General features: G+C 45.5%; 3 protein-coding genes across 5 annotated transcripts in view; 2 read left to right on the top strand and 1 right to left on the bottom strand.

Annotated features, from left to right (window-relative positions):
* The first annotated feature begins 2,618 nt into the window (after positions 1-2,618).
* LOC115153585 (ran GTPase-activating protein 1) lies at positions 2,619-9,197 on the top strand. Its single transcript, XM_029699187.1, has 15 exons — positions 2,619-2,721; positions 3,109-3,236; positions 3,371-3,498; positions 3,685-3,744; positions 4,263-4,442; positions 4,586-4,720; positions 4,942-5,100; positions 5,287-5,400; positions 5,500-5,599; positions 5,719-5,803; positions 5,895-6,114; positions 6,253-6,355; positions 6,469-6,557; positions 6,780-6,901; positions 8,271-9,197. Exons 2-15 carry the CDS (start codon positions 3,125-3,127, stop codon positions 8,353-8,355), a joined length of 1,692 nt encoding a protein of 563 aa, XP_029555047.1. The 5' UTR covers positions 2,619-2,721; positions 3,109-3,124; the 3' UTR covers positions 8,356-9,197.
* A 231-nt stretch (positions 9,198-9,428) lies between these two features.
* Positions 9,429-16,247, top strand: chadlb (chondroadherin-like b). Of its 2 annotated transcripts, none has more exons than XM_029699182.1 (8): positions 9,429-9,674; positions 11,147-11,317; positions 11,643-11,837; positions 12,058-12,359; positions 12,517-13,018; positions 13,918-14,604; positions 14,774-14,940; positions 15,172-16,247. In XM_029699182.1, exons 2-8 carry the CDS (start codon positions 11,147-11,149, stop codon positions 15,464-15,466), a joined length of 2,319 nt encoding a protein of 772 aa, XP_029555042.1. In that variant the 5' UTR covers positions 9,429-9,674; the 3' UTR covers positions 15,467-16,247. The 2 variants fall into 2 exon arrangements, with proteins under 2 accessions (XP_029555042.1, XP_029555043.1); XM_029699183.1 differs by lacking the exon at positions 9,429-9,674 and adding an exon at positions 10,054-10,317.
* The window catches only part of l3mbtl2 (L3MBTL histone methyl-lysine binding protein 2), a 26,565-nt gene continuing 15,745 nt past the window's right edge, over positions 16,157-26,976 (bottom strand). For both annotated transcript variants that reach the window (XM_029699180.1, XM_029699181.1), the window contains exons 9-18: positions 25,225-25,313; positions 24,816-25,065; positions 24,680-24,741; positions 24,386-24,490; positions 18,805-18,955; positions 18,059-18,141; positions 17,659-17,893; positions 17,245-17,289; positions 16,843-17,121; positions 16,157-16,692 (exon numbers count right to left, since the gene is read on the bottom strand). In XM_029699180.1, coding sequence (XP_029555040.1) covers positions 16,505-16,692; positions 16,843-17,121; positions 17,245-17,289; positions 17,659-17,893; positions 18,059-18,141; positions 18,805-18,955; positions 24,386-24,490; positions 24,680-24,741; positions 24,816-25,065; positions 25,225-25,313 — 1,487 coding nt within the window. In that variant the 3' untranslated portion in view covers positions 16,157-16,504. The remainder of the gene's footprint in view (positions 16,693-16,842; positions 17,122-17,244; positions 17,290-17,658; positions 17,894-18,058; positions 18,142-18,804; positions 18,956-24,385; positions 24,491-24,679; positions 24,742-24,815; positions 25,066-25,224; positions 25,314-26,976) is intronic.

Below are 26,976 nucleotides of genomic sequence, written 5' to 3'. Positions count from 1 at the left end.
CTGCCACCCCCGCGCTTCATGGTTGAGATGGTGTTCTTCGGCTTGCAAGCATCCCCCTTTTTCCTCCAAACGTAACGATGCTCATTATGGCCAAACAGTTCCTTTTTTGTTTCATCAGACCAGAAGACATTTCTCCAAAATGTACGATCTTTGTCCCCATGTGCAGTTGCAAACTGTAGTCTGGCTTTTTTATGGCCGTTTTGGAGCAGTGGCTTCTTCCTTGCTGAGCGGCCTTTCAGGTTATGTCGATATAGGACTCGTTTTACTGTGGATATAGATACTTTTGTATCCGTTTCCTCCAGCATCTTCACAAGGTCCTTTGCTGTTGTTCTGGGATTGATTTGCACTTTTCGCACCAAAGTACGTTCATCTCTAGGAGACAGAATGCGTCTCTGATAAGAGAATGATCTAATAAAGGTAAATGAATCAATAATCCATTATTAATTAGTAGTTATGTAGCATGGATATATATAGCCTGTAGCATAAGTAACAAAAGGGTTAAGCATAAGTCTCATGAGATTGACTAGGAATGGAGGTCTGTGTGTTTAAGTAAACATTAAGAACTGTTAAACTGTGGTTGACCTGACCTAGCTTGAACCCTCCAGGTTTCCCTAATCTCAGAGTACTGAAACTGTCAGCTGGGTAAGAATTTACGGTGTTGAGAGTTCTGGGGAAGAACAATTAACTCTCCTTAGTGTTAGTGTGTAATGTGTGTGCGTAAATGAGGAGCGTGGTATATAATAGATGTTTTGTGTATGAACTGGAGAACGTTCTCTGAATAAACTGTATGAACCTTTTGCAGAAAGCTGAGTCCTTGCCTAATTATTAACCCATTGTCTTACAAACCTTGGGAATTAGTCAAGGCTTATCGATTGTTAATTATTATCATTAGGATAGAAAATTATTTTAACTGTCTCCTTCCTGAGCGGTGAGACGGTCCCATTGTGTTTATACTTGAGCACTATTGTTTGTACAGACGAACGTGGTACCTTGAGGCATTTGGAAATTGCTCCTAAGGATGAACCAGAATTGTAGAGGTCTACAGTTATTTTTCCTGAGGTCTTGGTTGATTTCTTTTGATTTTCCCATGATGTCATGCAAAGAGGCACTGAGTTTGAAGGTAGGCCTTGAAATACATCCACAGGTACACCTCCAATTGACTCAAATGATGTCAATTAGCCTATCAGAAGCTTCTAAAGCCATGACATCATTTTCTAGAATTTTCCAAGCTGTTAAAGGCACAGTCAACTTAGTGTATGTAAACTTCTGACCCACTGGAATTGTATTACAGTGAATTATACGTCAAATAATCTGTCTGTAAACAATTGTTGAAAAATGTATTTGTGTCATGCACAAAGTAGATGTCCTAACCAACTTGCCAAAACTATAGTTTGTTAACAAGAAATTTGTGGAGTCGTTGAAAAACTCGTTTTCATGATTCCAACCTAAGTGTATGTAAACTTCCAACTTCAACTGTATATATATAGAGAGAGAATATATATATATATATATATATATATATAGCATTTCTTTACTGCAACCACCAACCACAGGAGTATTCAGGAGCCCGCTCTGCTAATCGTAAGATGGGGGGAGGAGAAGAGGTAGGGGGTACACGTGGGTAACTGGGGGGCCCTGCCTTGATTGGGTAACTGATTAATACTGTAAAATAAAAAATAAATAAACTGCATAATAAATAAATGTGACAGGCCAGTTGTGTGAGTCAGGGGCTGGGCCCAAGCCCATATGGGACCCAAGAGGCAACCACAGGAGCCTGCTCTCAATGTTCCAAATACACCAGAGAGCATAATTTGGCCAGAGGATCAATAGTTTCAAAAAAATAACTGTGGATAAAATGTTGTCACAAGCGCATATAGGTAACTGCCCAAATAAAGGAAACACCAACATAGAGTCTTAAAAGGGTGTTTGGGTACCACGAGCTGCCAGAACAGCTTCAATGTGTCTTGGAAGGAAAATGCACCCCACACCACAACATATCATTTGTATCTCTCATTTACTCATGTGTTTCCTTTATTTTGGAAGTTACCGGTTGCCTACAGTCAGGAAGGCCTGTGAAGTCTTAATCTGGCCCTGGACATTTCCTGTTTTCATCAGGCTGGTCCTGACTTTTTTCATGTGTCAGGTAATTCATCCCTTGAAATGGTTGGATGGAAACGTGGTTAGCAAGCCCCTGGCTGTCCGCAAATAAATAAAAAACTAGAAAATGTGGCCATCTACTTTGCTTAATATAAGGAATTTGAAATGATATATACTTGTACTTTTACTTTTGATACTTAAGTAAATGTAATTCGTAAAATGTACTTTTGATACTTAAGTATGTTTTAAACCAAATACTTTTAGACTTTTACTCAAGTAGTATTTTACTGGGTGACTTTCACTTTTACTTGAGTCATTTTCTTTTAAGGTATCTTTACTTTTACTCAAGTATGACAATTTCCTACTTTTTCCACCCCTGCTGATTTTTACCGTGAGTATACTTGATCCTCTTCTCGAAAGGTTGTTTTCGGGCGCTCTTTTGCCCTCCAATCTTGTATTGCAAACAGGTTGCAACTCCGCTCCACAAAGTGGCGGCAAAGAGCAATCTAGTTAGTGGGTCTGTGCACAAAAAATTGACAGAAGAAAAAACATTGACGTCACGCATTGTAGCAACAAGTGCGCGGAAGGAGGCAACGCGACAATCATACTATATCATCCGTTACGGTACTGTAACATGTTTGTCAACTATTAAATATGTTGTTTTTGTGTATATTTGCTGTTGTAAGAGCTGAAAAACGGAACCTTCTTTAGGCTAACTCGTGTAAAGGAACGAGTACTATTTTGGATAGCTAGCCGGCTGCTAGCACACCGACGTTAACTATAGTTCGTAGCTTGTCACACTAACAAACCGAATGCTACGTTACTGCGTTCTCTATTCCCGCAATGTTTGTTAGCTAGCTATGCAACTCAAACCTCATGTTACCTGGCTGAGTAGTTGATTCATATGAGCACAGTAATAATAGCCATTGGTAATGCCTGGTACTCATTGTCAGTAAATTGTTAATCATCAGTACTTTGCAAGCCAATTCATCTCTGTTCTTGCTTTCATAGAACACCACAGACCACCATGGCTTCCGATGACATTGCCCTGCTGGCCGAAGCGCTGTCCAAGACTCATCTAGGATATGGAGAGTTGAGCTACAAGGGCCAGGGACTGAAGCTGGACAACACAGAGTCTGGTGAGTGCACTGATTGCAAACTGGTCAACAACAGGAGACTTCAATATGGCATTGTTCTCTAACAATGCCAACACGGTTAACAGCTTTGATAATAGTCTTCTGTCATCTGTTGGTGAATCTGGTTGTCTCTGCAGTGAAGGAGTTGGTGCGGGAAATAGAGGAGTACCAGGGACTCCGGGCCCTGCGGTTGGAGGGAAACACAGTGGGAGTGGAGGCAGCGCAGGCTATCGCCAAAGCCTTGGAGTGCAAAGACCAACTTCAGGTACTGGGCGGAGAGAGCCTTGAGTCAATTGTCTGTCTGTCTGTCAGGCTGAGCAAAGCAAACTGACTTGGGCCTACTGCTGAAAATAGTGAAGCCACACATTCACCCCATGATCCTTAGGGGGTGTCAGAATTTTACTGTTGAGTGTATTTCTTTACATCCTGCTTTAACTGTTTATTTTTTTAGAGTTGCCACTGGAGTGATATGTTCACGGGTCGCTTGCGCTCGGAAATCCCAACTGCCCTGGTAAGTCAACACTAACAACCTCCCCTTGTGCTTCATTTGATTTTATACATATACTGACATACAGTGGCAAGATAAAGTATGTGAACCCATTGGAATTATCTGGACTTTGCATAAATTGGTCATAAAATTTGAACAGATCTTCATCTAAGTCACAACAATAGACAAACACAGTCTGCTTAAACTAATACACAAACAATGATGTTTTCATGTCTTATTGAACACACTGTGTAAACATTCACAGTGCAATGTCTTACCGTGGACTGATGAACATCAAGCTTTAAGAGATACTTTTGTGACCCTTTCCAGCTTTATGCAAGTTAACAATTCTTAATATTGGGTTTTCTGAGATCTTTTGTTCGAGGCATGGTTCACATCAGGCAAGGCTTCTTGTGAATAACAAACTCAAATTTTATGCCATTTATGCAGAAATCCAGATCATTCCAAAGGGTTCACATACTTTTTCTTGCCACTGTATGTTCCACAAGTCTGTAGCTCTTCATGTCTCTCTTCATCCTCAGAGGTCCCTAGGCAGTGCGTTGATGACAGCAGGGGCCAGACTGCGAGAGCTTGACCTGAGTGATAACGCCTTTGGGCCAGATGGGGTGAAGGGCATTGAGACTCTACTGAAGAGCTCTGTGTGTCACTCTCTACAGGAGCTGAGACTCAACAACTGTGGCATGGGCATCGGAGGGGGCAAGGTGAGAGTTTGGAAACACCAATTGTGTGACTGCTAGTACTTACTGACTTAGGAGCATAGGCCATCAACGACTCTTCTCCATCATTCGCTTTTCTGGTCTACTGTTAGGATGTGCCACAAAGTAACCAGTGTTTTGTCTGTTAGATCCTGGCGGCAGCGTTGACTGAGTGTCATGAACAGTCCAGTGCTCTCGGTGCCCCACTGAAACTAAAAGTGTTCATCGCAGGCAGAAACCGCTTGGAGAACGAAGGAGCCACAGCCCTTGCCCTGGCATTTCAGGTACAGACAAACAGACACAAATTGCAACTTTATGATGAGGATATATCCCCAAATCATTATTTTATGTAATAAAGACATGTCTCTTGTTCACACACTGAGCTTGGTAGATGCAGCTTGGCCTAATATCTTGCTTTTTTTTCTCCCCCCGTCTCTTTTGTGCACTCTCCCTCCCCCTAATTTCTCTTGCGCTCTTTCTCCATCTCCCTCCTCTCTCTTATCAGCTGATGGGAAGCCTAGAGGAGGTGCACATGCCCCAGAATGGGATCAACCATGCTGGGGTGACTGCTCTGGCCACCGCCTTGCAGCACAACCCCCACCTGCGCATCCTCAACCTCAACGACAACACCTTCACCAAGAGAGGGGCATTGGCTATGGCTCAGGTATTACTGCCAAATTGTCTGCCTAGTGCTCTGCTGTAGTCAAACATGCGCTATATCTTGGTGCTAAGCCGGACAAAATTGTTATTTAGCTGATTGGGGCCGTCATATACATATTAGTGTATTAACAAGGTTTTATTTTACGAGTTCTCTTCATTTATAATGATCTTTTCCCCTCTCTGTCCCCAGGCTCTGAGGCACCTGAGGACTGTGCAGGTGATCAACTTTGGGGACTGCCTGGTGCGTTCTGAAGGGGCCATCGCTCTCTCTGCTGTCCTGAGAGAGGGACTGCCCACTCTTAAGGTCAGTAGAGGTGTGTGTGTGTGTGTGTGTGTGTGTGTGTGTGTGTGTGTGTGGGTGGATTACCCATTCTTGTCTGATTGTGTTCATTCCTGTGTTCAGGAGCTGAATCTGTCCTTTGGGGAGATCACGGAAGCTGCAGCACTGGTGTTGGCTCAGGCTGTACAAGACAAACCCCATATGGAAAAACTGGATCTCAATGGTATTATTCACCACGCACTACTTCAATCAGTCTGAATGGCCATGAAATATAGATCCAAGTGTTAATGACAAATCCATTTTGTGTGTTTTGTTTATAATATATTACCTGTTTTTGTCCAGGTAACTGTTTGGGGGAGGAGGGGTGTGAGGCTCTGAAGGAGACCATGGACAACATGGACAGGGCCGACATACTGGCGTCTCTCAGGTAGGTGTGTGTGGATGTCATCACAGGTGTGATTATACAACATTTAGCTATCGTCCTAGATGCTGTATTGGCCTTGTTCTATGCTCTATAGTGATGATGAGGGAGAGCCTGATGAAGAAGAAGAAGAGGAGGAGGAGGAGGAGGAAGATGAGAATGGAAAAGAGATGACGGAGAATGGAGTGAAGGATAGAGACAGCCCAGTGAAGCCTGAGCCAACTTGTCATCCAGAGATCCTCTCTTTCCTCAGCTCCCCTACTGCTGAGACACTGCTCAAACTGGGGGACAACAGGACTGGACTCATCCAGCAACACGTAAATTATTACTGTGGTCATGGGCCATTCACACGTTAACTGTTGAAGTGTATCTGAAGAGGGCCTTGTTGTAAGGTTAGAAGGCAGTAACAGTTGTCATTGGATTTTAACATCTATTGTGGAAACCTCCCTGGTCAGGTGGATGTGTCTGACTCTGATAAGGTTGCCGATGCCTTCCTGAGAATCTCCTCTCTGTACAGTGATGACCATGAGGTCAAGAAGGCTGTCCTGGAGACTATTGGTGAGCCTAAACAGTCAAACACCCTCTTCTCTAATTTCTGTCCTGCATCCTGCCTTGTCTCTGTGTTGGAGTGGGACACTTAATGTGACTAAGTTGCTCTGCTTGTCCTACAGACACCCTGTTGAAGAAGGCATTCTCTGGTTCCTCCCTGCAGACCTACAGCTTCCTGTCAACTCTACTGGTGATGCTGGGGCTCCTCAAGGTAGAAACACTATGTACAACATGCTTAAACCGTTCACTGAGTCTCAGCCATGTCAGTTACCATGTTGGGGTCAATCCATTACTTACAGGAAATGGACAAAAAATGTCCTGTTTTCTATGAGAATTATTTAACTTGACAGGTTACAAAAATGTAGCCCAACTCTGATTAGCAGTAATGCAAGCCCTAATGTATATGGCTCCCATGTTAATCTGTGCTGTTCAGGGTGAGGGCAAGGTGAAGAAGGTGCAGGTGTTACCTGGTCACCTGTTGGTTTTGGAGCACGCTGTCCAACAGGACTACTTCCCCCAGGACCACGCCTCCCTGCTGGACACCTTTGTCGCCAGGTAAGTGTGTGTGTGTGTGTGTGTGTGTACCTGTTAGTCTGTCTGGATAGGTTGTGGACATTGAATAGTAGGCAGCTCCATGATCCTTGGGGTCTCAAGGATGTCCCTCCATGAAGAAAAAAAAAAAATCTAATCTTCTAATACATCACAATGGAGTAAATGACATTTCAATAGTGTCACTATAACATCACAATGGCACTGAATTTGAATTGTATTTATAGGGTGGTGGAACTGGAGAATTATGACATCACAATGGCTTCTAGATGCACAGAATTAGAATGTATATTTCTATGAGGGGGGAACACGGTATAATTCTAGTTCGGTCCGTCTAGACGCCATTAGGAAGTTATAGTGATACCATAGACCCATTCGGTATTAGATAGAACGTCGTGGCCCCACACTCCTGTTGTTACCTAGGTTACCCCATTGGCTCACAGTGAAAACTTGACCTTTTTCAAATGCAATTTTATTGTTGTCTGCTTGTTTTAGTCAATTACAAAGCTACATTTTAAGGAAAACGCGTCTAAATATAACTTTTCAACATTGCCTGCTCCAGAGCGTTCTCACTACGTATAAAAACGGAATATTTGTAGGGCTTCCCTCATGCCCCTTCTCATCACTGTGCTAGCAGCCATGTGAGTGCTAGCTAGCTACCGACCAGAACATTAAGCTAGCCAAGACCAGCTACACAAACAGACTATAAAGCTACAAGTAGTGAGTGGAGTCACAAACGGACTGTACTAAAGAAGTTAAATGTCTTACCTGTAATGAAATGTTTTCTACGCACATAGCTATGTGTAGCTTACCTGAACACCGGGTCCCCACGTTTCCCACTCGCCCACGCTGACTAGCCTGAAGCCACAGGGCTCTTCTCGCAGGCTCTATTCCCCTACGTGGGAGCATTGCGAACCGTAGGTCGGCGTTTTTGAACTGGTTACATGTACATTGAACAACACAGCAGCTTTTCAGCATGTTTTGTTATTTCTCTATAACAAAAAATCTACGACGAAGTTGTCTCTTTTAAAATGTAGGTCAATAGGAAAGAATTGTTGTTTTCCTCAATTTGTGTGTGTGGTCAAGGGGAATTCCTTATTACATAAATACCGACTGGGACTATTGGAAAGTCATTTATTGCACTGTGATGTAATTAGACGTTGGTTCAAATACAGTACATATGTATTTTAAATACTTTTCCTGTGTATTTGGCTGAATCAACTTCAATATGAAAATAATTTCTTATAAATACTATTTGAAACTATTTTCAAATACATTTATTTTATCTTGTTTTAATTTTATCTTGTGATGAGCTTAGATTTTCCCACTGTCGTGGAGGTAAAAGTTGTAATGCGTTGGTGTATGCAACCTACAGGCACGGTAAATCCCTGAAGTCCTGCAGCCATGCCCGAGATAGTCTCAAGTCCACACTGGAGAGAAGGATCTCCCCGGAATGCTGAGCCCTCCTGCAGCCCAAATGAACCAGTCAAAGCCACACAACCTACGCACACACTCCCACTCAGGACACACACTGCACTGATAAAGGGACATTCCTTGCATGAGGACCTCGCATAGATACTTTACACTGGACAGAAGAAGGGGACGAAAACCAATCTACCTACACTCAATACATACCTGTGGGTTTTCGATTCATGAAGCTCCTCCAATGAAGACGTATTGAAGAAGACTAGTTATTCAGACAGGGTTTCCTCCATTTTATTTTTGTATTTGTTCTTGTTACTATTTGTATACAAAAAAGGGACATTTTCATTAAGCCTTTAAAGACATAGTGGGGAGAAAGTGATTTGAAAACGGAATAAATACTGAAGTTGATGGGCACACAAACAAGAATGGTGGTCAGATTCAGTAAGGACATGGTATTACGTTCTAAATGAACCTAGCTGGCCACGTCTGTACTGCTCAGCCTTAATATTATTCCCGAGTTCAACCAGGTCAGATTCATTACTGTGCATCAGACGGTGAGGAGTGGACTACAGTATGCCTGTGCATCGCACCGTATGGACAGGAATAGACATCTATGTATGTATGGCTCTTGTACTGTATGCTGTTATAACAATGTAGAGCTCAGGAGACTAACTTGTTGAAAGGGAACTTATGGGGAAAATGAAATAGAATTTACCTTTGATTCTCATGTGTCTTACAACTTTAATGTAATGAACATTGATCTGTATAACATTGGAATACATGTACAGTATCATCAGGACTATATTGATGTTTTTCATGTTAATCTGATTGTATTGAGATGAAGTGAGTGATGTGATAAAATATTACTTTTCCAAGAGTCCTCAGTGTGTTTATTCATTTTAATCAAACTTGAACGGTAATCCTCAAACCAGAGGCAATTCCTCTTGTTTATTTTCACTGCCAGGGATTTACCGCAACATCTATGTTAAACACATGTATGCCTACAGTAGACCTATTAAGTGGTGTAAATATTTGATAGGCACATCAATCATTGACATTTAGTTGTTTGAGAGGCTGGTTAGTTGGCCTCAAGCCTCCATATAGAAGCCGTACAGTAGCTAGGCGATATGCATACTGTTGATACATCCCCTGAGGCGCAGCTCTACTGCGCACTTTGAAACTCACGAGAAATGAATCGAAAGACGGGGTCAGAGTGAATGGAGGGATAATGAAGTTTATTTTGGATGGGGTACAGCCAGGGGAAGAGCAGGGAGAGAGACCAGGGACCGTGAGAGAATAACCGGCAGTACAAAGAACTGGAGCTGAATAACAGGAACACGAATACGGAGCGAGAGTGAGTAAACGGAAAATGGTGGAGAGATGCTGCCTAGGTTGCGTTAGAATGAAGCGTCGACTTTGTGTTGAGACCTAATATATTGATCATATATTAATAACGGAAAAAATCTTTCGGACTTAAATACCTTCTAGAGATTGGACAGAATGGGTCAAATACAGTGTCATGATTTTCTGTCAGTCTACACCTAATTTAAAAAAGACAGAGACGTGGGAAAGTTGTCGTGGAATAGTCAGGTAACGGTAGGAAACCAATAAAGGGAAATGTATTCCCCCATTCCTCCTGGTTTATTTACAGGAGACACTCGGCAGCGGTGAGTCCTGTGCCCAGCGGTGAATACACTGCGCGTCTTTGTGCGCAGCCGGCGTGCCAGCTCAACTGCGGTCTAAACTGCTTATCCCCGGGGGGACACTGACACACAGGCTTTGCCCTAGGAAATTCCACCGTCTCTTATTTCTCCCCCCTCTCTCACAACTCTCTCTTTCACTCAAAATTCACAACGGTCTATGATCATTGTAGATGGCGACAACTTTGAAAAGTGTTAAAACAGTTTTTCAATTGCTAAGTAGTAACAAGTAGGCTAGTGGTCAACAAGGATTACATCGTTTTGGTTGAATTTATCTGGAAACTTTCCTCGGTTCAGGTAGGGACAATCTCCCAAACCCATATTTCCAAATTTAGTGAATTGTTTTGGTTCAGGTAGACTGCGACATCAGACTACAAGGTGATAACGGTTTCATTGTGATGAAATAGTTTAACGTGTGTCTGTAGGCTATCATTGAAATACTGTCTTTAGATGTGGAAAAACACTTTCAATTAGTGAATTTCCATTATGAAACTAGGAGAAACATTGGGATTCATGCCATTCTTGCTATTATTGGCTTTTAGGCCTACCCTCTAAATACATTTTCTCACAGTCTGAATCTGGTGACGCATGTGATTGGGCAGATTTGAGAATTTTTCTATTTTTTAGTTGCGCTACCCATATATTCAGTTAGGCTACTTTAGCATATAGGTACATTATAACTATTATCTTATGTAGGCTATTGAATAAATACGTATTTATATCGTTTTACGAATGGATTAACCGTATGCGTAATTGGAGTTGTTGGGACCACATTTAAATACATGTATTTAGATAGTTTTAACGCGGCGAGGTGTGAAACGGCTTTTCAAATCGAGATGCGTCTCACCGAGTTGATAATTAAGCCGTGGAATGTAGACCGGCGAAAACCGACGCATACTAGCAAAGACTTGAGAAAGCAAATAGCCCAAATTACTCTAATCCGAAAAAAAGACGGGTTGAGAAATTGGATTAACTCGATAAAGGGATAAGACTGAGACTCTCTAAAACATATAGGTCTACATGGGATATGGAATAGGCCCCAAAAAAGCGGAATGGCTGTCAACTTTGTTTATCTTGTAGTAGAATAATATTTGCGCAGCCAGTTGAATCTCCTTTGATTTTCCAGATGTATTCGATGGACTGCCCCGCAGCCTTGAGGTCTCTCCTGATACTACTCTTGGCCATCCCGGGGGCGCACCTTGGCAAGTGCCCAAAGGAGTGCATATGTGACCAAATCTCACTCACTGTTACCTGTGTCAACAAAAACCTGACACAGGTGCCTCCCACAATCGACGAGGTAAGCCTAAACCCCATGTGACTGACTCATTGAAATTCTGGATTTTATGAAGTAAGCCTAATGATTACAATTCAAGGGGCAACCTGTTTGAATACAGCAGGGTTTCCCAGACCATGTCCTGGGCCCCCCCCCCGGGTGGCCATTTTGTTTTTTGCCCTAGCACTACATAGTTGATTAAAATTATGCTTGGTGATGAGTTGATTATTTGAACCAGCTGTGTAGTGCTAGGGCAAAAACCAAAACGTGCAGCCGGGGGGAATACAGGTTGAGTAACAAAATCATATTAAACAAATCTCAATCATTATCGATCCCTTCCCACCATCAGATCACAGTGAAGCTGGATCTGAGAAGCAACTACATCCAGGAGCTGCCATCAGGTTCGTTCAAACACACGCCGTACCTGACACACCTGTCCTTGCAGCGCTGCAATCTCCGCACCGTGAAGGAGGGGGCGTTCCGTGCTCTGGGCCGTCTCGTCTTCCTCAACCTGGCCAACAACAACATGGAGATCCTCTATCAGGTAAGAGATATTCGCACCGTGTTATATGTGACTGTTTCTGTGGTTTGACTACGTTTCTGGGGGAACTTGGTATTGAAAATGAAAAGCTCCACACTCTCTTCATCTCATTTTCCCTTTATCTCTCTCTCTCTCTCTCTCTCTCTCTCTTTGTCTTGCCGCCACTCTCTCCCCTCCCTCTCATTCCCCCTTCCTCCCACTCTCTCCCCTCTCCCATCTCCAGGAGTCATTCGACGGTCTCTCCTCACTGAAGCAGCTGCTGATTGACCGTAACCGAGTGGAGGAGATCCAGCCAGGGGCCTTCTCTCAGCTGGGGTTCCTCAACCTGCTCTCCCTCACCCACAACCAGCTCACCTATATCCCCAACATGGCCTTCCAGGGCCTGCAGAACATAAAGTGGCTGCGCCTTAGCCACAACTCTGTTAACTACATGGCAACTGAGGCCTTCGCAGGCCTGTTCACCCTCACACGCCTCAGCCTCGACCACAACGAGCTGCAGTTCTTTCCTACTGAGACCATGACCAGGTATGATGGTTGTGTTATCTCTTCCATGACATACACTACACCACCCTTTTTCCAGGAACCATAAAGGCCTATTCTACCAACCAACCATCCATTCCTCATTCCTCTCTCTCTCTCTCGCTCTGTCTTTCTGCTTTCTCTCTCTGTTCCCTCTCTCCAGACTCCCAGAGGTGACCCGTCTGGACCTCAGTTTCAACCCCATGACCTTCCTGGGTGAGGAGACTGTCTCCATGAACAAACTCACCCACCTCTTCATGGACCACATGTCCCTGCAGGACCTGTCCCACACGGCCGTGTCCCTGTCCCCCTCTCTCACCCACCTGGACCTCAGCCACAACCAGCTCCGTGTCCTCCAGCCCTTCACTCCAGCCTCCCCCAAGCTGGCCCGCCTTAACCTGGCTGGAAACCCCATCTACTGCAACTGCTACCTGCTGCCGCTGAGGGAGTGGGGCATCCGGAAGAAGGTGAAGCTGATGGGGGCTTGCGGGGGACCGGCTCACTTCTCTGGGGAGAACCTGGAGGCCATCCACCCCCGGGACCTGCGCTGCCAGAGCCAGGAGGCCATGCTGAAGGCTGAGTTTGAGGAGCAGACCAGGGTGATGTTGCCCCCCACCCCCGAGCCCACCAACAAGGTCAAGTGTCCTGCCAACTGTGCCTGTGAGGTGAGTGAGGGGGATGCTGAGATTTTGATATGGGTTATGAGCTTGCCATCCTAAAATGTATTTACTCCTCTTGTCTTCCCTTATCCATCCCACCTGTCCTCCCTTATCCATCCCGCCTGTCCTCCCTTATGCATCCCGCCTGTCCTCCCTTATGCATCCCGCCTGTCCTCCCTTATCCACCCCTCCTGTCCTCCCTTATCCACCCCTCCTGTCCTCCCTTATCCACCCCTCCTGTCCTCCCTTATCCATCCCTCCTGTCCTCCCTTATCCATCCCTCCTGTCCTCCCTTATCCATCCCTCCTGTTCTCCCTTATCCATCTTACCTGTCCTCCCTTATCCATCTCTCCTGTCCTCCCTTATTCATCCCTCCTGTCCTCCCTTATCCATCTTACCTGTCCTCCCTTACCCATCCCTCCTGTCCTCCCTTATCCATCCCACCTTTCCTCCCTTATCCACCCCTCCTGTCCTCCCTTATCCATCCCTCCTGTCCTCCCTTATCCATCCCTCCTGTCCTCCCTTATGCATCACGCCTGTCCTCCCTTATCCATCCCTCCTGTCCTCCCTTATCCACCCCTCCTGTCCTCCCTTATCCACCCCTCCTGTCCTCCCTTATCCACCCCTCCTGTCCTCCCTTATCCACCCCTCCTGTCCTCCCTTATCCATCCCTCCTGTCCTCCCTTATCCATCCCTCCTGTCCTCCCTTATCCATCCCTCCTGTCCTCCCTTATCCATCTTACCTGTCCTCCCTTATCCATCCCTCCTGTCCTCCCTTATCCATCTTACCTGTCCTCCCTTATCCCTCCCTCCTGTCCTCCCTTATCCATCTTACCTGTCCTCCCTTACCCATCCCTCCTGTCCTCCCTTATCCATACCCTCCTGTCCTCCACTGTTCCCCTCAGGGTGAGACACACCACTCCTCCTGTGAGAACCGCGGCCACACCAAAGTCCCCCTCGGCTTCTCCCCCGACACGCGCCTCCTCGACCTGCGGGGCAACCACTTCCACTACATCCCTGCCAACAGTTTTCTCGGCGTTGCCAAGGTAGTCTCCCTCCATCTACAGCGCTGTAAGATTGTGGAGGTGGAGCCTGGTGCGTTCCATGGCATGAAAGGGCTGGTCTACCTTTACCTCTCCGAGAATGAGCTTGACTCCCTCAACCCCGACGCCTTCAAGGGCATGCCTCAGCTCACCTACCTCCACTTGGAGAAGAACAAATTCACAGTCTTCCCCAAGGGGGCCTTCAAGCTGCTGCCTGGCCTGCTGGCCCTTCACATGGAAAACAACTCCATCGCCAAGCTGGAGCCAGGGATCCTGAATGGGGCGGAGAAGCTGAGGGGGCTCTATCTGACCTCCAACTTCATCAATGGTGTGGCCCCCAGGGCATTTGACCCGGCCCCCGACCTCGACACTCTTCACTTGGGAGGGAACAAGCTCAAGGAGGTTCCCAGTGATGCGTTAGCGAAGACAGGCAACCTGGGAGAGTTACGGTTGTCTGCGAATCCTATTCGCTGGATTGGGCCGCATGCTTTCCAGCCATTAGCTAGGGCACTGAAGGATCTGTATTTGGACGGCATGGGTTTGGAGAAGGTGAGGGGATATATTTACATGCCAGTACATCTGTGGTTTTCCTGTCACTCCTCTACTTTCTCCTAGTTTTCGCATATCTCCCTTCATTCCCTTGCAATCTCGTATGCTCGTTTCTCTTCTCTCCTATTCCCTCCCCATTACACGCCTGCGTTTTGTGGTTCTCCTGCAGATGTCTAAGGACTCTCTGGCAGGGCTGGGTGCTGGTCTGAGGAGTCTATACCTAGAGGGGAACCAGCTAGAGGAGGTGCCTGACTTCAACCCTCTGACGGGCCTGGAGGTCATCAACCTGGCAGAGAACCCTCTGTTGTGTGACTGCCCCCTGCTGCCGCTACGCATGTACCACATTCGCACATTATGCTCTCTCTATTACATACACACACTGATACATGCTTGCAAACTCCCCCTCTTTCTTCCTCGCTCATGTACACAACGTGCTGTAACCCACTCATGTTCACCCTCTCATACAATCTGTAAACACACAATCATGTATTAATGGCCACTCAGAAATATGCTGTACTCAACATACATGACAATGCCTTTGTTAAAGCCTAACTCTCTTTGCCTCAGGTGGATTGAGAAGGTGAACCTGAAGGTCCGGGCCACCTGTGTCCACCCACCTGAGCTGCGAGGCCTGAGGGTCAAGGACGTCCACGTCTTCAAGTCCTGCCCTGGAGGGGAAAGCCTGCCCTCTGCCCCCCTCCCGAAGGTTTCCAAACCCCCCAAGTCCACCAAACCCAAACCTGCCCACCTCAATGCCCCCAGACAGGTCAAGGTGGTGAAAACCAAAACCAAAGCTCGCAAGATTCAGACCCCAAAGCCCACCGTCGCCAAGAAAACCACCAAGAGAAGCCAGGTGGTTTGATTGCACATAGCTGTCACTAGAGGGAGATGTAAGTCGGAGGATGTGCCTCACTTGTCTCCCTCAAGGCTTTGACCTCTGTAGACATGCACAACTCAACACAGAACAGACCAACACATACTAAAAGACAGACACACAGGGGTCTTCATAGACGGATGCTATTCTGAAGAGGGTAGAAAAAGATGTAGAATTTCAATAGTGTTGAAACTTTTCTTTAACACCAGGATTATACTGTTTGTTATTTCTATATTGAGTGGCTTCCTGTTGAAAATGTTCTGAATTCATACTAACATTTTAAAATGTTCCATTATGAGATTTAGTCCGCTATGCTGATGCTTGCTAGTGAAAACCAAACTGTAGGGAACTCTAACATTTACTTCCCAATCTCCACTGTACGAAAACTCACTCTAATGGCCATTAATGACATACAGTACGTTGTAATTGCACTTTCTTTTACCCACTTTGAAAACATTTTTGAATGTTACCGAGATAGAAATAAAGAATGAACAATTCTGTCAAGTGAGATTCTTGTTCAGTGTGGGAAAAGTTTGGCATAATAAACAGCTCAAAGCTAGGTTCCTACCAGTACATAACTCTACTGTCTCGGTGTGTGGTAGCGCATATGTTTCCTAGTTTAGTCAGTAAAATGTCAAACGTGAAGGAAGGTCATAAATCCCACAGACACTCAGAGCAACCAGTTCACTGAAGTACTTTAATTCAGGATAGTATATACAACAACGAAAAGGAATCTGGATATAAAACAAATAAACATTATACAACAACATCGACTGGGTGTTTGTTATTCAACGTGTGAAAGAATGTCCTTAACGGGTGTCACAGTACTGGCCTTTCTGTTAAACTGGAACCGTTTTATTCAGCTCCAGAGCTGAGAATGTTCAGAAGTGGGACCAGCTCAGCTCAACAGACTCATCTGAGGTTCAGGTGCTCCACAGCGATCAGTAGTGTAGTGATTTAAGGCTGTGATGGTGTAGAATGAAGTTAACCACAGACATTCATCTACTGTCAGTTTGGATAATTGTATTAGGGTATATCAATTTCAGTGAGTCTCAACGTTCCATCGGTTCCACCTCTGTCTGTTGCTTCTGCTTCCTGCTGGTCCTCTCCCTGTGGCTCCTGCTTGACCCCCCCCAGGGAGGATGGAGGGACCTGGGCCTCTGGCAGGGTCGGTGCGATGGGGGTCTCCACCTCCTCCACCTTCACTGCTATGACTGGAGAGAGAGCGAGAGGACAAACACAGTGAGCAATAAAGAAAAGTGAAAGGCATTCAATAATCATCTCTATGTTCTCTCTCTTCCAAGTTATCAACTACATCTGGTATGGCTGGACTGGAAGTCATTACAGGATGTGTGTCTACTCACTCTCCTGCTCCTCCGGTTCAGCCTTAATCTGCTGTGTGAGAGAAGTGTTGTCTGACTGTTGTGGGGTTCCGGCCTCAGGTTCAGACTGTTGTGGGGTTCCGGCCTCAGGTTCAGACTGTTGTGGGGTTCCGGCCTCAGGTTCAGACTGTTGTGGGGTTCCGGCCTCAGGTTCAGACTGTTGTGGGGTTCCGGCCTCAGGTTCAGACTGTTGGCTCGGACGTCTTGGGGGGCGGTTCTTGGAGATGAGGTTTGCCAGTTTCTTCTTCACCATCCTTTTCTCTGGAACGTGCAAAGAGAGAGAGTTATAACAGAGGAAAACATTGAGTTGCATGGTTGAATCTAAAAGTGGGTTATCTGGTTTAGTTAGTATCTGTGGTGTGGGATGGTTTTGGGAGGACGTACTCTTTTTCCCCATAGGCTTGTGTTTCTTGCGACTTGCAACAGGATCTACGAAAAGGAGAGAACACAAACATGCCAAACAAACGGCACTCAAAGCATCAACACCAAACAGTGGGTGTGTGTGTTAGTGCCGTCCATCCCTCGGTCCAACCTGGACCCAGGAGTAGACGGAAAAAGTTCCAAAGTTGCTAAAGTTGCCTGTGAAGCGATTTGAACAGGCAACCTTTGGGTTGCTAGACGTTCGCCTTATATGCCCACCCATCCACCCCGACCAAACACATTCCGATTTGCCTTAAGTAACCTGTCTTATGGACCATACCAAACGTAACATATCATACGCATTTGAGTGTCTCAGATTTGAATTTACTATGTTATGTCTAGTCTATGAGACCAAGCTGCTGAGTCCTCAGTTCTTACCTGGTCCAATGGGTGGCTGGAGCTGGTATCCCGTGACCTCGCACCAGCCCACAGGGTAGATGTCTGGTGACTGAACGTCCACCCACTGGTCAAAGTCTGGCTCCCAGCCATCAAAGTGCAGCAGCAGCAGCCGGCCCACACAGCGCCTCACGGTGGCCACGCACACCAGCCACGGCTCCATCAGGTCCACAGCTTCCAACTTCATTTTCTGAGTGAAGCCGTGACCTGAGCCGTCCTGTAGGATACACGCAGTCACGCAGGCATGCCCGCCCACACACCATAGAACCAGAATTAGAACAGTGTTTCCAAACCTCTCTCAGTACCAATAGCTTCTCATAAGTCCATATACTGGAGACTGGGTACCTGTATGACACTGGGTATATAAACAGCTTTGAGTTACCGTGTTGAAGAGCTGTGCTGGCGCTGTTCTGGCTCCCTTCTCCTCAAGGTATTTTGCCCAGGAGAACGTTTTCCAGTCATAGCCTGGTAGAAAAGATGAATATGCCACCGGTATAAGGGATATGGCACTGCATGGGGAACCACTCACTTAATTCTTATTACAGATTCACCAAACAGGTGGTGTTTGCCCAAAACAGTAAACCAGAGCAACAAGAAATAGGAAAAGAAAGAGTAGAGGGGAGAGAGTAGAAGGGAGAGAGTAGAGGAGAGAGAGAGTGGGGGAGAGAGAATAGGGGAGAGAGAATAGGGGAGAGAGAGAGAAAGTAGGGGGGAGAGAGAGAGAGTAGGGGAGAGAGAGAGAGACTAGGGGAGAGAGAGAGAGAGAGTAGGGGAGAGAGAGAGAGAGAGAGTAGGGGAGAGAGAGAGAGAGAGAGTAGGGGAGAGAGAGAGAGAGAGAGAGAGTAGGGGAGAGAGAGAGAGTAGGGGAGAGAGGGAGAGAGAGAGAGAGAGTAGGGGAGGGGGAGAGAGAGAGTGAGTAAGGGAGAGAGAGTGAGTAAGGGAGAGAGAGAGTAGGAGAGAGAGTAGGGGAGAGAGAGAGAGAGTAGGGGAGAGAGAGAGAGAGTAGAGGAGAGAGTAGAGGAGAGAGAGAGAGAGTAGGAGAGAGAGTAGGGGAGAGAGAGAGAGAGAGTAGGGGAGAGAGAGAGAGAGTAGAGGAGAGAGTAGAGGAGAGAGAGTGTAGGGTATTACCAGGGGGTGGTGTGAGCTGTATGTTGTGCTTCTGGCAGTATCCCTTGGGTAGGATGGCATGGGAGGAAGCATGGTAGCAGAACCAGTCAGACCCATCACCCGACCCATCTGTGCCATCAATGCCCACCATCAGGTAGCCATCCAACAGCACCTGGGAGACAGAGCGAGAGAGTTACAACAGTTACCTTGCTACTAGACTCCATTTCAAGGTAATCCAAGATGGTGTAGCAGTCGGACGTGTGTTTTGTCTTGTCCCGTGTAAATAATAGTTTTCCTTTTTTTTTTATATATATATATTTCGTATATATTTTAATCTCACTTTCCATCTACGGACTGAATATACTCTCCTGCAATCCACCTCACCCAATGTGGTACGGATCTGCTATTTTTATACTTTAGAACCGGAACCCCCATCACAAGCTAGCCAGCTAACTAGCTAGTAGTCAGTTAGCCACTGCTAGGTGTCTTCACTGTTAACTCTGACACCAGCCAGCCTCAGCTCGGTCAATACTTGCCAGTCTGCACAGCGCGATATCAACCCAGAGCATATCAGACTGTTTTTACTCAACCACATCTCCGGATTCCTACAGCAAGCTCTGGACCTTTACACCGGATCATTGCAGCTAGCTAGCTGAAATCCGAGTGGCTACTCCTGGCTAACGTCTCTGTCCCGAAGCAAGCAGCAGTTAGCCTTGAGCTAGCCTCGAGCTAGGCCCATCTCCTGGCTAGCCGAAGAGGTCCACCAGCTAATTCTTGGGCTACAATACCTCTTTTGCCAATTGGCCTGGACCCTTTATTGCCATCACGGAGCCCAGACGATCATCACGACTGGTCTGCCGACGTAATCGTCCGAGGTGGTTTCAACAGGCTTTTCCGTTGCGACGTCGCCGAAGATCCATCTGCTGGCCGCGGCCCACTAGCTTTCTGAATCACCGTGTCTCCAGCTCGCCTAGCGTAGTAGCGACCGAACGTCTCCCTGACTCACCTATTGCTGCTCATTGGACCCTATGATCACTCATGCCTCTCCCTAATGTCAATATGCCTTGTCTACTGCTGTTTAGGTTAGTTATTGTTTTATTTCACTAAAGAGCCCCCAGCCCCGTCCTAAATGCCTTAGATAGCTCTTTTGTCGCACCCTCCACACATGCGGAGACCTCACGTGGCTTAACTGGTGCCTCCAGAGACGCAACCGCTCTCATCGTCACTCAATGCCTAGGTTTACCTCCACTGTACTCACATCCTACCATACCCTTGTCTGTAAATGATGCCCTGAATCTATTCTACAACGCCCAGAAATCTGCTCCTTTTATTCTCTGTCCCCAACGCACTAGACGACCAGTTCTTATAGCCTTTAGCCGCACCCTTATCCTATTCCTCCTCTGTTCCTCTGGTGATGTAGAGGTTAACCTAGGCCCTGTAGCCCCCAGCATCGTAAAAGCCTTGGTTTCATGCATGTTAACATCAGATGCCTCCTCACTAAGTTTGTTTTATTCACTGCTTTAGCACGCTCCGCCAACCCAGATGTCCTAGCTGTGTCTGAATCCTGGCTTAGGAAGGCAAATTAAAATTCTGAAATTTCCATCCCCAATTACAACATTTTCCATCAAGACAGAACTGCTAAAGGGGGCAGAATTGCAATCTACTGTAGAGATAGCCTGCAGAGTTCTGTCATACTATCCAGGTCTATACCCAAACAGTTCGAGCTTCTACTTTTAAAGACCCATCTCTCCAGAAATAAGTCCCTCACTGTTGTCGCTTGTTATAGACCCCCCTCAGCTCCCAGCTGTGCCCTGGACACCATATGTGAATTGATAGCCCTCCATCTATCGTCAGAGTTCGTACTGCTAGGTGACCTAAATTGGGATATGCTTAACACCCCGGACGTTCTACAATCAAAGCTAGATGCCCTCAATCTCACACAAATTATCAAGGAACCTACCAGGTACAACCCCAAATCCGTAAAACAAGGGCACCCTCATATATATCATCCTGATCAACTTGCCCTCTAAATACACCTCTGCTGTTTTCAACCAGGATCTCAGCGATCACTGCCTGCGTCCGTAGTGGGTCCACAGTCAAACGACCACCCTCATCACTGTCAAACACTCCTTAAAACACTTCTGCGAGCAGGCCTTTCTAATCGACTTGGCCCGGGTATCCTGGAAGGATATTGACCTCATCCCGTCAGTAGAGGATGCCTGGTTGTTACTTAAAAGTGCTTTCCTCACCATCTTAAATAAGCATGCCCCTTTCAAAAAATGTAGAACTAAGAACAGATATAGCCCCTGGTTCACTCCAGACCTGACTGCCCTTGACCAGCACAAAAACACCGTGGCGTACTGCACTAGCTTCGAATAGTCCCCGCGATATGCAACTTTTCAGGGAAGTCAGGAACCAGTTAGGAAAGCCAAAGCTAGCTTTTTCAAACAGAAATTTGCATCCTGTAGCACTAATTCCCAAAAGTTTTGGGACACTATAATGTCCATGGAGAATAAGAGCACCTCCTCCCAGCTGCCCACTGCACTGACACTAGGAAACACTTTCACCACTGATAAATCCACGATAATTGAGAATTTCAATAAGCATTTCTCTACGGCTGGCAATGCTTTCCACCTGGCTATCCCAAACCCAGGCAACAACTCCGCACCCCCCGCAGCAACTGAGCGTGTACCTCAGCCACGCTCAAGGTCCTAAACGATATTATAACTGCCATCAATAAAAGACAGTACTGTGCAGCCGTCTTCATCGACCTGGCCAAGTATTTTGACTCTTTCAATCACCGTATCCTTATCGGCAGACTCAACAGCCTTGGTTTCTCTAGTGACTGCCTCACCTGGTTCACTAACTACTTCTCAGATAGAGTTCAGTGTGTCAAATTGGAGGGCCTGTTGTCCTGACCTCTGGCAGTCTATGGGGGTGCCACAGGATTCAATTCTCGGGCTGACTCTTTTCTCTGTATATATCAAAAATGTTGCTCTTGCTGCGGGTGATTCTATGATCCACCTCTACGCAGACGACACCATTCTATATACATCTGGCCCTTCTTTGGACACTGTGTTACCAAACCTCCGAACGAGCTTCAACACCATACAACACTCCTTCCATGGCCTCCAACTGCTCTTAAATAATTGTAAAACTAAATGTATGCTCTTCAACCGATCGCTGCCTGCACCTGCCTGCCCGACTAGCATCACTACTCTGGACGGTTCTGACTTAGAATATGTGGACAACTATAAATACCTAGCTGTCTGGCTAGACTGTAAACTCTCCTTTCAGACTCACATTAAGCATCTCCAAAATTAAATCGAGAATCGGCTTCCTATTTCGCAACAAAGCCTCCTTCACTCATGCTGCCAAACATACCCTCATAAAACTGACTACCCTACCGATCCTCAACTTTGGCGATGTCATTTACAAAATAGCCTCCAACACTCTACTCAGCAAATTGGATGCAGTCTATCACAGTGCCATCCATTTTGTCACCAAAGCCCCATATTACTACCCACCACTGCGACCTGTATGCTCTTGTTGGCTGGCCCTCACTACATATCCGTCGCCAAACCCACTGGCTCCAGGTCATCTATAAGTCTTTGCTAGGTAAAGCTCCGCCTTATCTCAGCTCACTGGTCACCAAAGCAACACCCACCCGTAGCACGCGCTCCAGCAGGTATATTTCACTGGTCATCCCCAAAGCCAACACCTACTTTGGCCGCCTTTCCTTCCAGTTCTCTGCTGCCAATGACTGGAACAAATTGCAAAAATCACTGAAGTTGGAGACTTATATCTCCCTCACTAACTTTAAGCGTCAGCTGTCAGAGCAGCTTACCGATTGCTGCAGCTGTACACAGCCCATCTGTAAATAGCCCATCCAACCAACTACCTTCCTCATCCCCACATTTGTTTTTCTGCTCTTTTGCACACCAGTACTTCTACTTGCACATCCTCATCTGCACATATATCACTCCAGTGTAAATTTCTAAATTGTAATTACTTCGCCACTGTTGGCCTATTTATTGTCTTACCTTCTTACTTCATTTGCACACACTGTGTACAGATTTTCTATTGTGTTATTGATTGTACATTTGTATATCCCATGTGTAACTCTGTGTTGTTTTTGTCACACTGCTTTGCTTTATCTTGGCCAGGTCGCAGTTGTAAATGAGAACTTGTTCTCAACTGGCCTACCTGGTTAAATAAAGGTGAAATGAAAATAAATAAATACAAAAAAAAAAAACAGGTTGAATCACAAGTCTGTTGGATAGAAGAAGCTATTAAAGCACTACACAGCTGATTTAAATAATCAAAGCTTGATGAGTTCATTATTTCAATCAGCTGAGTAGTGCTAGGTCAAAAACCAAAACGTGAACCCCTTGGGGTCCCCAGGACCGAATTAGGGAAACCCTGCTTTTAAACATTTACAGAGTTTAATGGCTGCGATACGAGGAAAATGAAGATGGATCAACATTTGAGTTACTCCACAATACTAACCTAAATGACAGAGTGAAAAGGAAAGCCTGTACAGAATAAAAATATTCCAAAACATGCAACCTGTTTGCAATAAGCCACTGAAGTAATAATGCAAAAACTGTGGAAAATAAATTAACTTCATGTCTTGAAAAGAAAGTTATGTTTGGGACAAATCCAACAGAACACATTACTGAGTACCACTCTTTATATTTTCAAGCATGGTGGTGGCTGCATCATGTTAAGGGTATGCTTGTCATCAGCAAGGACTAGAGAGTTTAAGATACAAATAAACGGAATAGCGCTAAGCACAGGCAAAATCCTTCGGGAAAACCTGGTTCAGTCTGCTTTCCAACAGACACTGGAGACAAATTCACATTTCAGCAGGACAATAACCCAAAACACAAGGCCAAATCTTCACTGGAGTTGTTTACCAAGACATCATTGAATGTTCCTGAGTGGCTGAGTTACAGTTCTGACTTAAAATCAGCTTTAAAATCTATGACAAGACATGAAAATGACTGTCTCGCAATGATCAATAACCAACTTGTTTTTTAAAGAATGTGCAAATATTGTATAATCCAGGTGTGCAAAGATCTTAGAGACTTACCCAGAAAGACTCACAGCTGTAATCACTGCCAAAGGGCATTCTAACATATATTGACTCAGGGGGTTGAATAATTATCTAAATCAAGATAGAACACTTTTTTTTACAACTGAACACTTTTTTACAACTGTTACAACTGAATTTTTTTTTACAACTGTTATAATTATCTTCCTTTGAAATTAAGCATTTTGTGTAGATCGTTGACAAAAAATTACAATTAAATCAATTTTAATCCCTACTTTAATACACTATAAGTACATTTGTGCAAATACTTATGACACCGTCAAATGGAGGGACTAGATACATACTGCTTTCATTTCTAAACCGTAAAACATATGTATGAAAATACCCTCAAATAAAAGATGACATTCTGTTCTTTTACATCATATAAAACATTTAATATCAAGTCCAAAATATTTGGAGTATAGAGCCAAATTAAGTGTACATAGACAATATTAGTTAAAACATCACAGCATTGCAGCCAAGAATGACAATCCTCTCAATCATTACCTTGTGTATAGTGGCCACACAGATGTTGCCCAGGTTTACAGGGTCGATGGCCTCCAGCTTCATTCCCACCTCAAAGAAGCCTCCTTCCATGTACACAGTCCTGGGCTGTGGGGGGGGGGTCATAGAGAGGCATAACTGTGTTATAAAAGTCCAGTCATGAAACAAGCCGCTGTGGCATGCAGAAACACAGCGCTCTATTTGTGCTTCTTTTGCAGACTCCTCTGGTGTTAGTCAAACCATCAACAAATGAGCTATAGATAGACATTGATTAATGTGATCAGTCTGTACACTGACCTTCTTAAACAGCATGGGGACGCTGTCACAGTACACCTTACGGAATGTTGGGTGGTCAACGTCTGTGGAAAAACGTTTCATATTATCAACATAGAAAACAACCCCCCCCCGTGCACCAGTTGGTTTAATCCCGTACCAGTCGGTTTGATGACGTGGCCCACTTTGCTGGACCAGCCCACTGGGTGCAGAAGGGGGCTCCACATGTGGCACCAGACGTCAGAGAGGGGCTCCCCTTTGGCCTCCTGTTCCCCGTCCTCATAGACCAGTCTTAGGCGGCCTCCGGTTACAGTGTCCACCACTGCCAGCCGTGTCCGGCTCACCAGAGTGCGGTCCACCACCTCCACACGCATGCCAGTACGGAACGGACACTTCATACTCTCTGCCAGCTGAGAGGGAGAAACGAGAAAAAGAGAGAGAGAGGAGGGGGGAGACACATGCAGAGAGAGAAGGGAAGGCCATTACAGAGACAAGGGGCAGTGGTGGAGAGATGTGGTAATTTGGTTGGTTCTACCACAAAGAAAAAGTATGTCTGACACAAGTGTTACCTTCATATAGAAGTCCACAGGCAAAGTTCTGGCTCCAACCAGCCGGTTCATCAGGTACTCCTTCCAGTCAGAGATGTTTTGGTGCACAGCTAGAAAAGGGACACACAACCAATAGTGAGCATTCGGAAACTATTCAGACCCCTTCAATTTTTCCACATTTTGTTACGTTACAGCCTTATTCTAAAATTGATTAATTTGTTTGTTTTTTCTCATCTATCTAAACACAATACCCCATAATGAGAAAGCAAAAACTGTTTTTTGGAAATGTTTGCAAATGTATAAAATATAAAAAACTGAAATATTACATTAACATAAGTATTCAGACCCTTTACTCAGTACTTTGTTGAAGCACCTTTGGCAGCAATTACAGCCTCGAGTCTTCTTGGGTATGACGCTATAAGCTTGGCACACCTGTATTTGGGGAGTTTCCCCCATTCTTCTCTGCAGATCCTCAAGCTCTGTCAGGTTGGATGGGGAGTGTCGCTGCACAGCTATTTTCAGGTCACTGGCTGGGCCACTCAAGGATATTGAGACTTGTCCCAAAACCACTCCACCTCCTGTTGGAAGGTGAACCCTCGCCCCAGTCTGAGGTTCTGAGCGCTCTGGAGCAGGTTTTCATCAAGTTTCCCTCTGTACCTTGCTTCGTTCATCTTTCCCTCGATCCTGACTAGTCTCCCAGTCCCTGCCGCTGAAAAACGTCCCCACAGCATGATACTGCCACCACCATGCTTTACCGTAGGGATGGTGCCAGGTTTCCTCCAGACATGACGCTTGGCATTCAGGCCAAAGAGTTAAATCTTGGTTTCATCAGACCAGAGAATCTTGTTTTCTCAGCTCTAAGCAGAGTCTTGTTGGTTCCAAATTTCTTCCATTTAAGAATGGAGGCCATTGTGTTCTTGGGGACCTTCAATGCTACAGACATTTTTTGGAACCCTTCCCCAGATCTGTGCCTCAACACATTCCTGTCTCTGAGCTCTATGGACAATTCCTTTGACCTCATGGCTTGATTTTTGCTGTGACATGCACTGTCAACTGTGGGACTTTTATAGACAGGTGTGCGTGCCTATCCAAATCAAATCAAACTTTATTTGTCATGTGCCGAACACAACAGACCTTACTGTGAAATGCTTACTTACACGCCCTTAACCAACAATGCAGTTCAAGATTGAGTTCTGTTTATTTGGTAAATATTTTCTTAAGTAAAAAATAATAAAAAGTAAAACGATAAAATAACGAGGCTATATACAGGGGGTACCGGTACAGAGTCAATGTGCTGGGGGTACAGGTAAGTTAATTGTATACGTAGGTACTGGTAAAAATGACTATGCATAGATATGTAAATAGTCCGGGTAGCCATTTGATTAATTGTTCAGCAGTCTCATGGTTTGGGGGTAGAAGCTGTTACGGAGCCCTTTGGTCCTAGACTTGGCACTCCGGTACTGCTTGCCATGCAGGAGCAGAGAGAACATTCTATGACTTGGGTGACTGGAGTCTTTGACAATTTTTTGGACACCGACTAGTATATAGGTCCTGGATGGCAGGAACTCGGCCCCAGTGATGTACTGGGATGTTCGCACTACCCTCTTTAGACTCCAGTCACCCAAGTCATAGAATGTTCTCTCTGCTACCGTTTTTCAGCGCCTTCAAGGTCAGATAACGAGCAGTTGCCATACCAGCCCGTGATGCAACCGGTCAGGTCATGCTCCTGATGGTGGAGCTGTAGAACTTTGAGGGGGACCCATGACAAATCTT

This window comes from Salmo trutta, chromosome 18 (genome assembly GCF_901001165.1).
Source record: "Salmo trutta chromosome 18, fSalTru1.1, whole genome shotgun sequence".
Taxonomy (NCBI): Eukaryota; Metazoa; Chordata; class Actinopteri; order Salmoniformes; family Salmonidae; genus Salmo; species Salmo trutta.
This window is presented reverse-complemented; position numbering and strand designations above follow the sequence as displayed.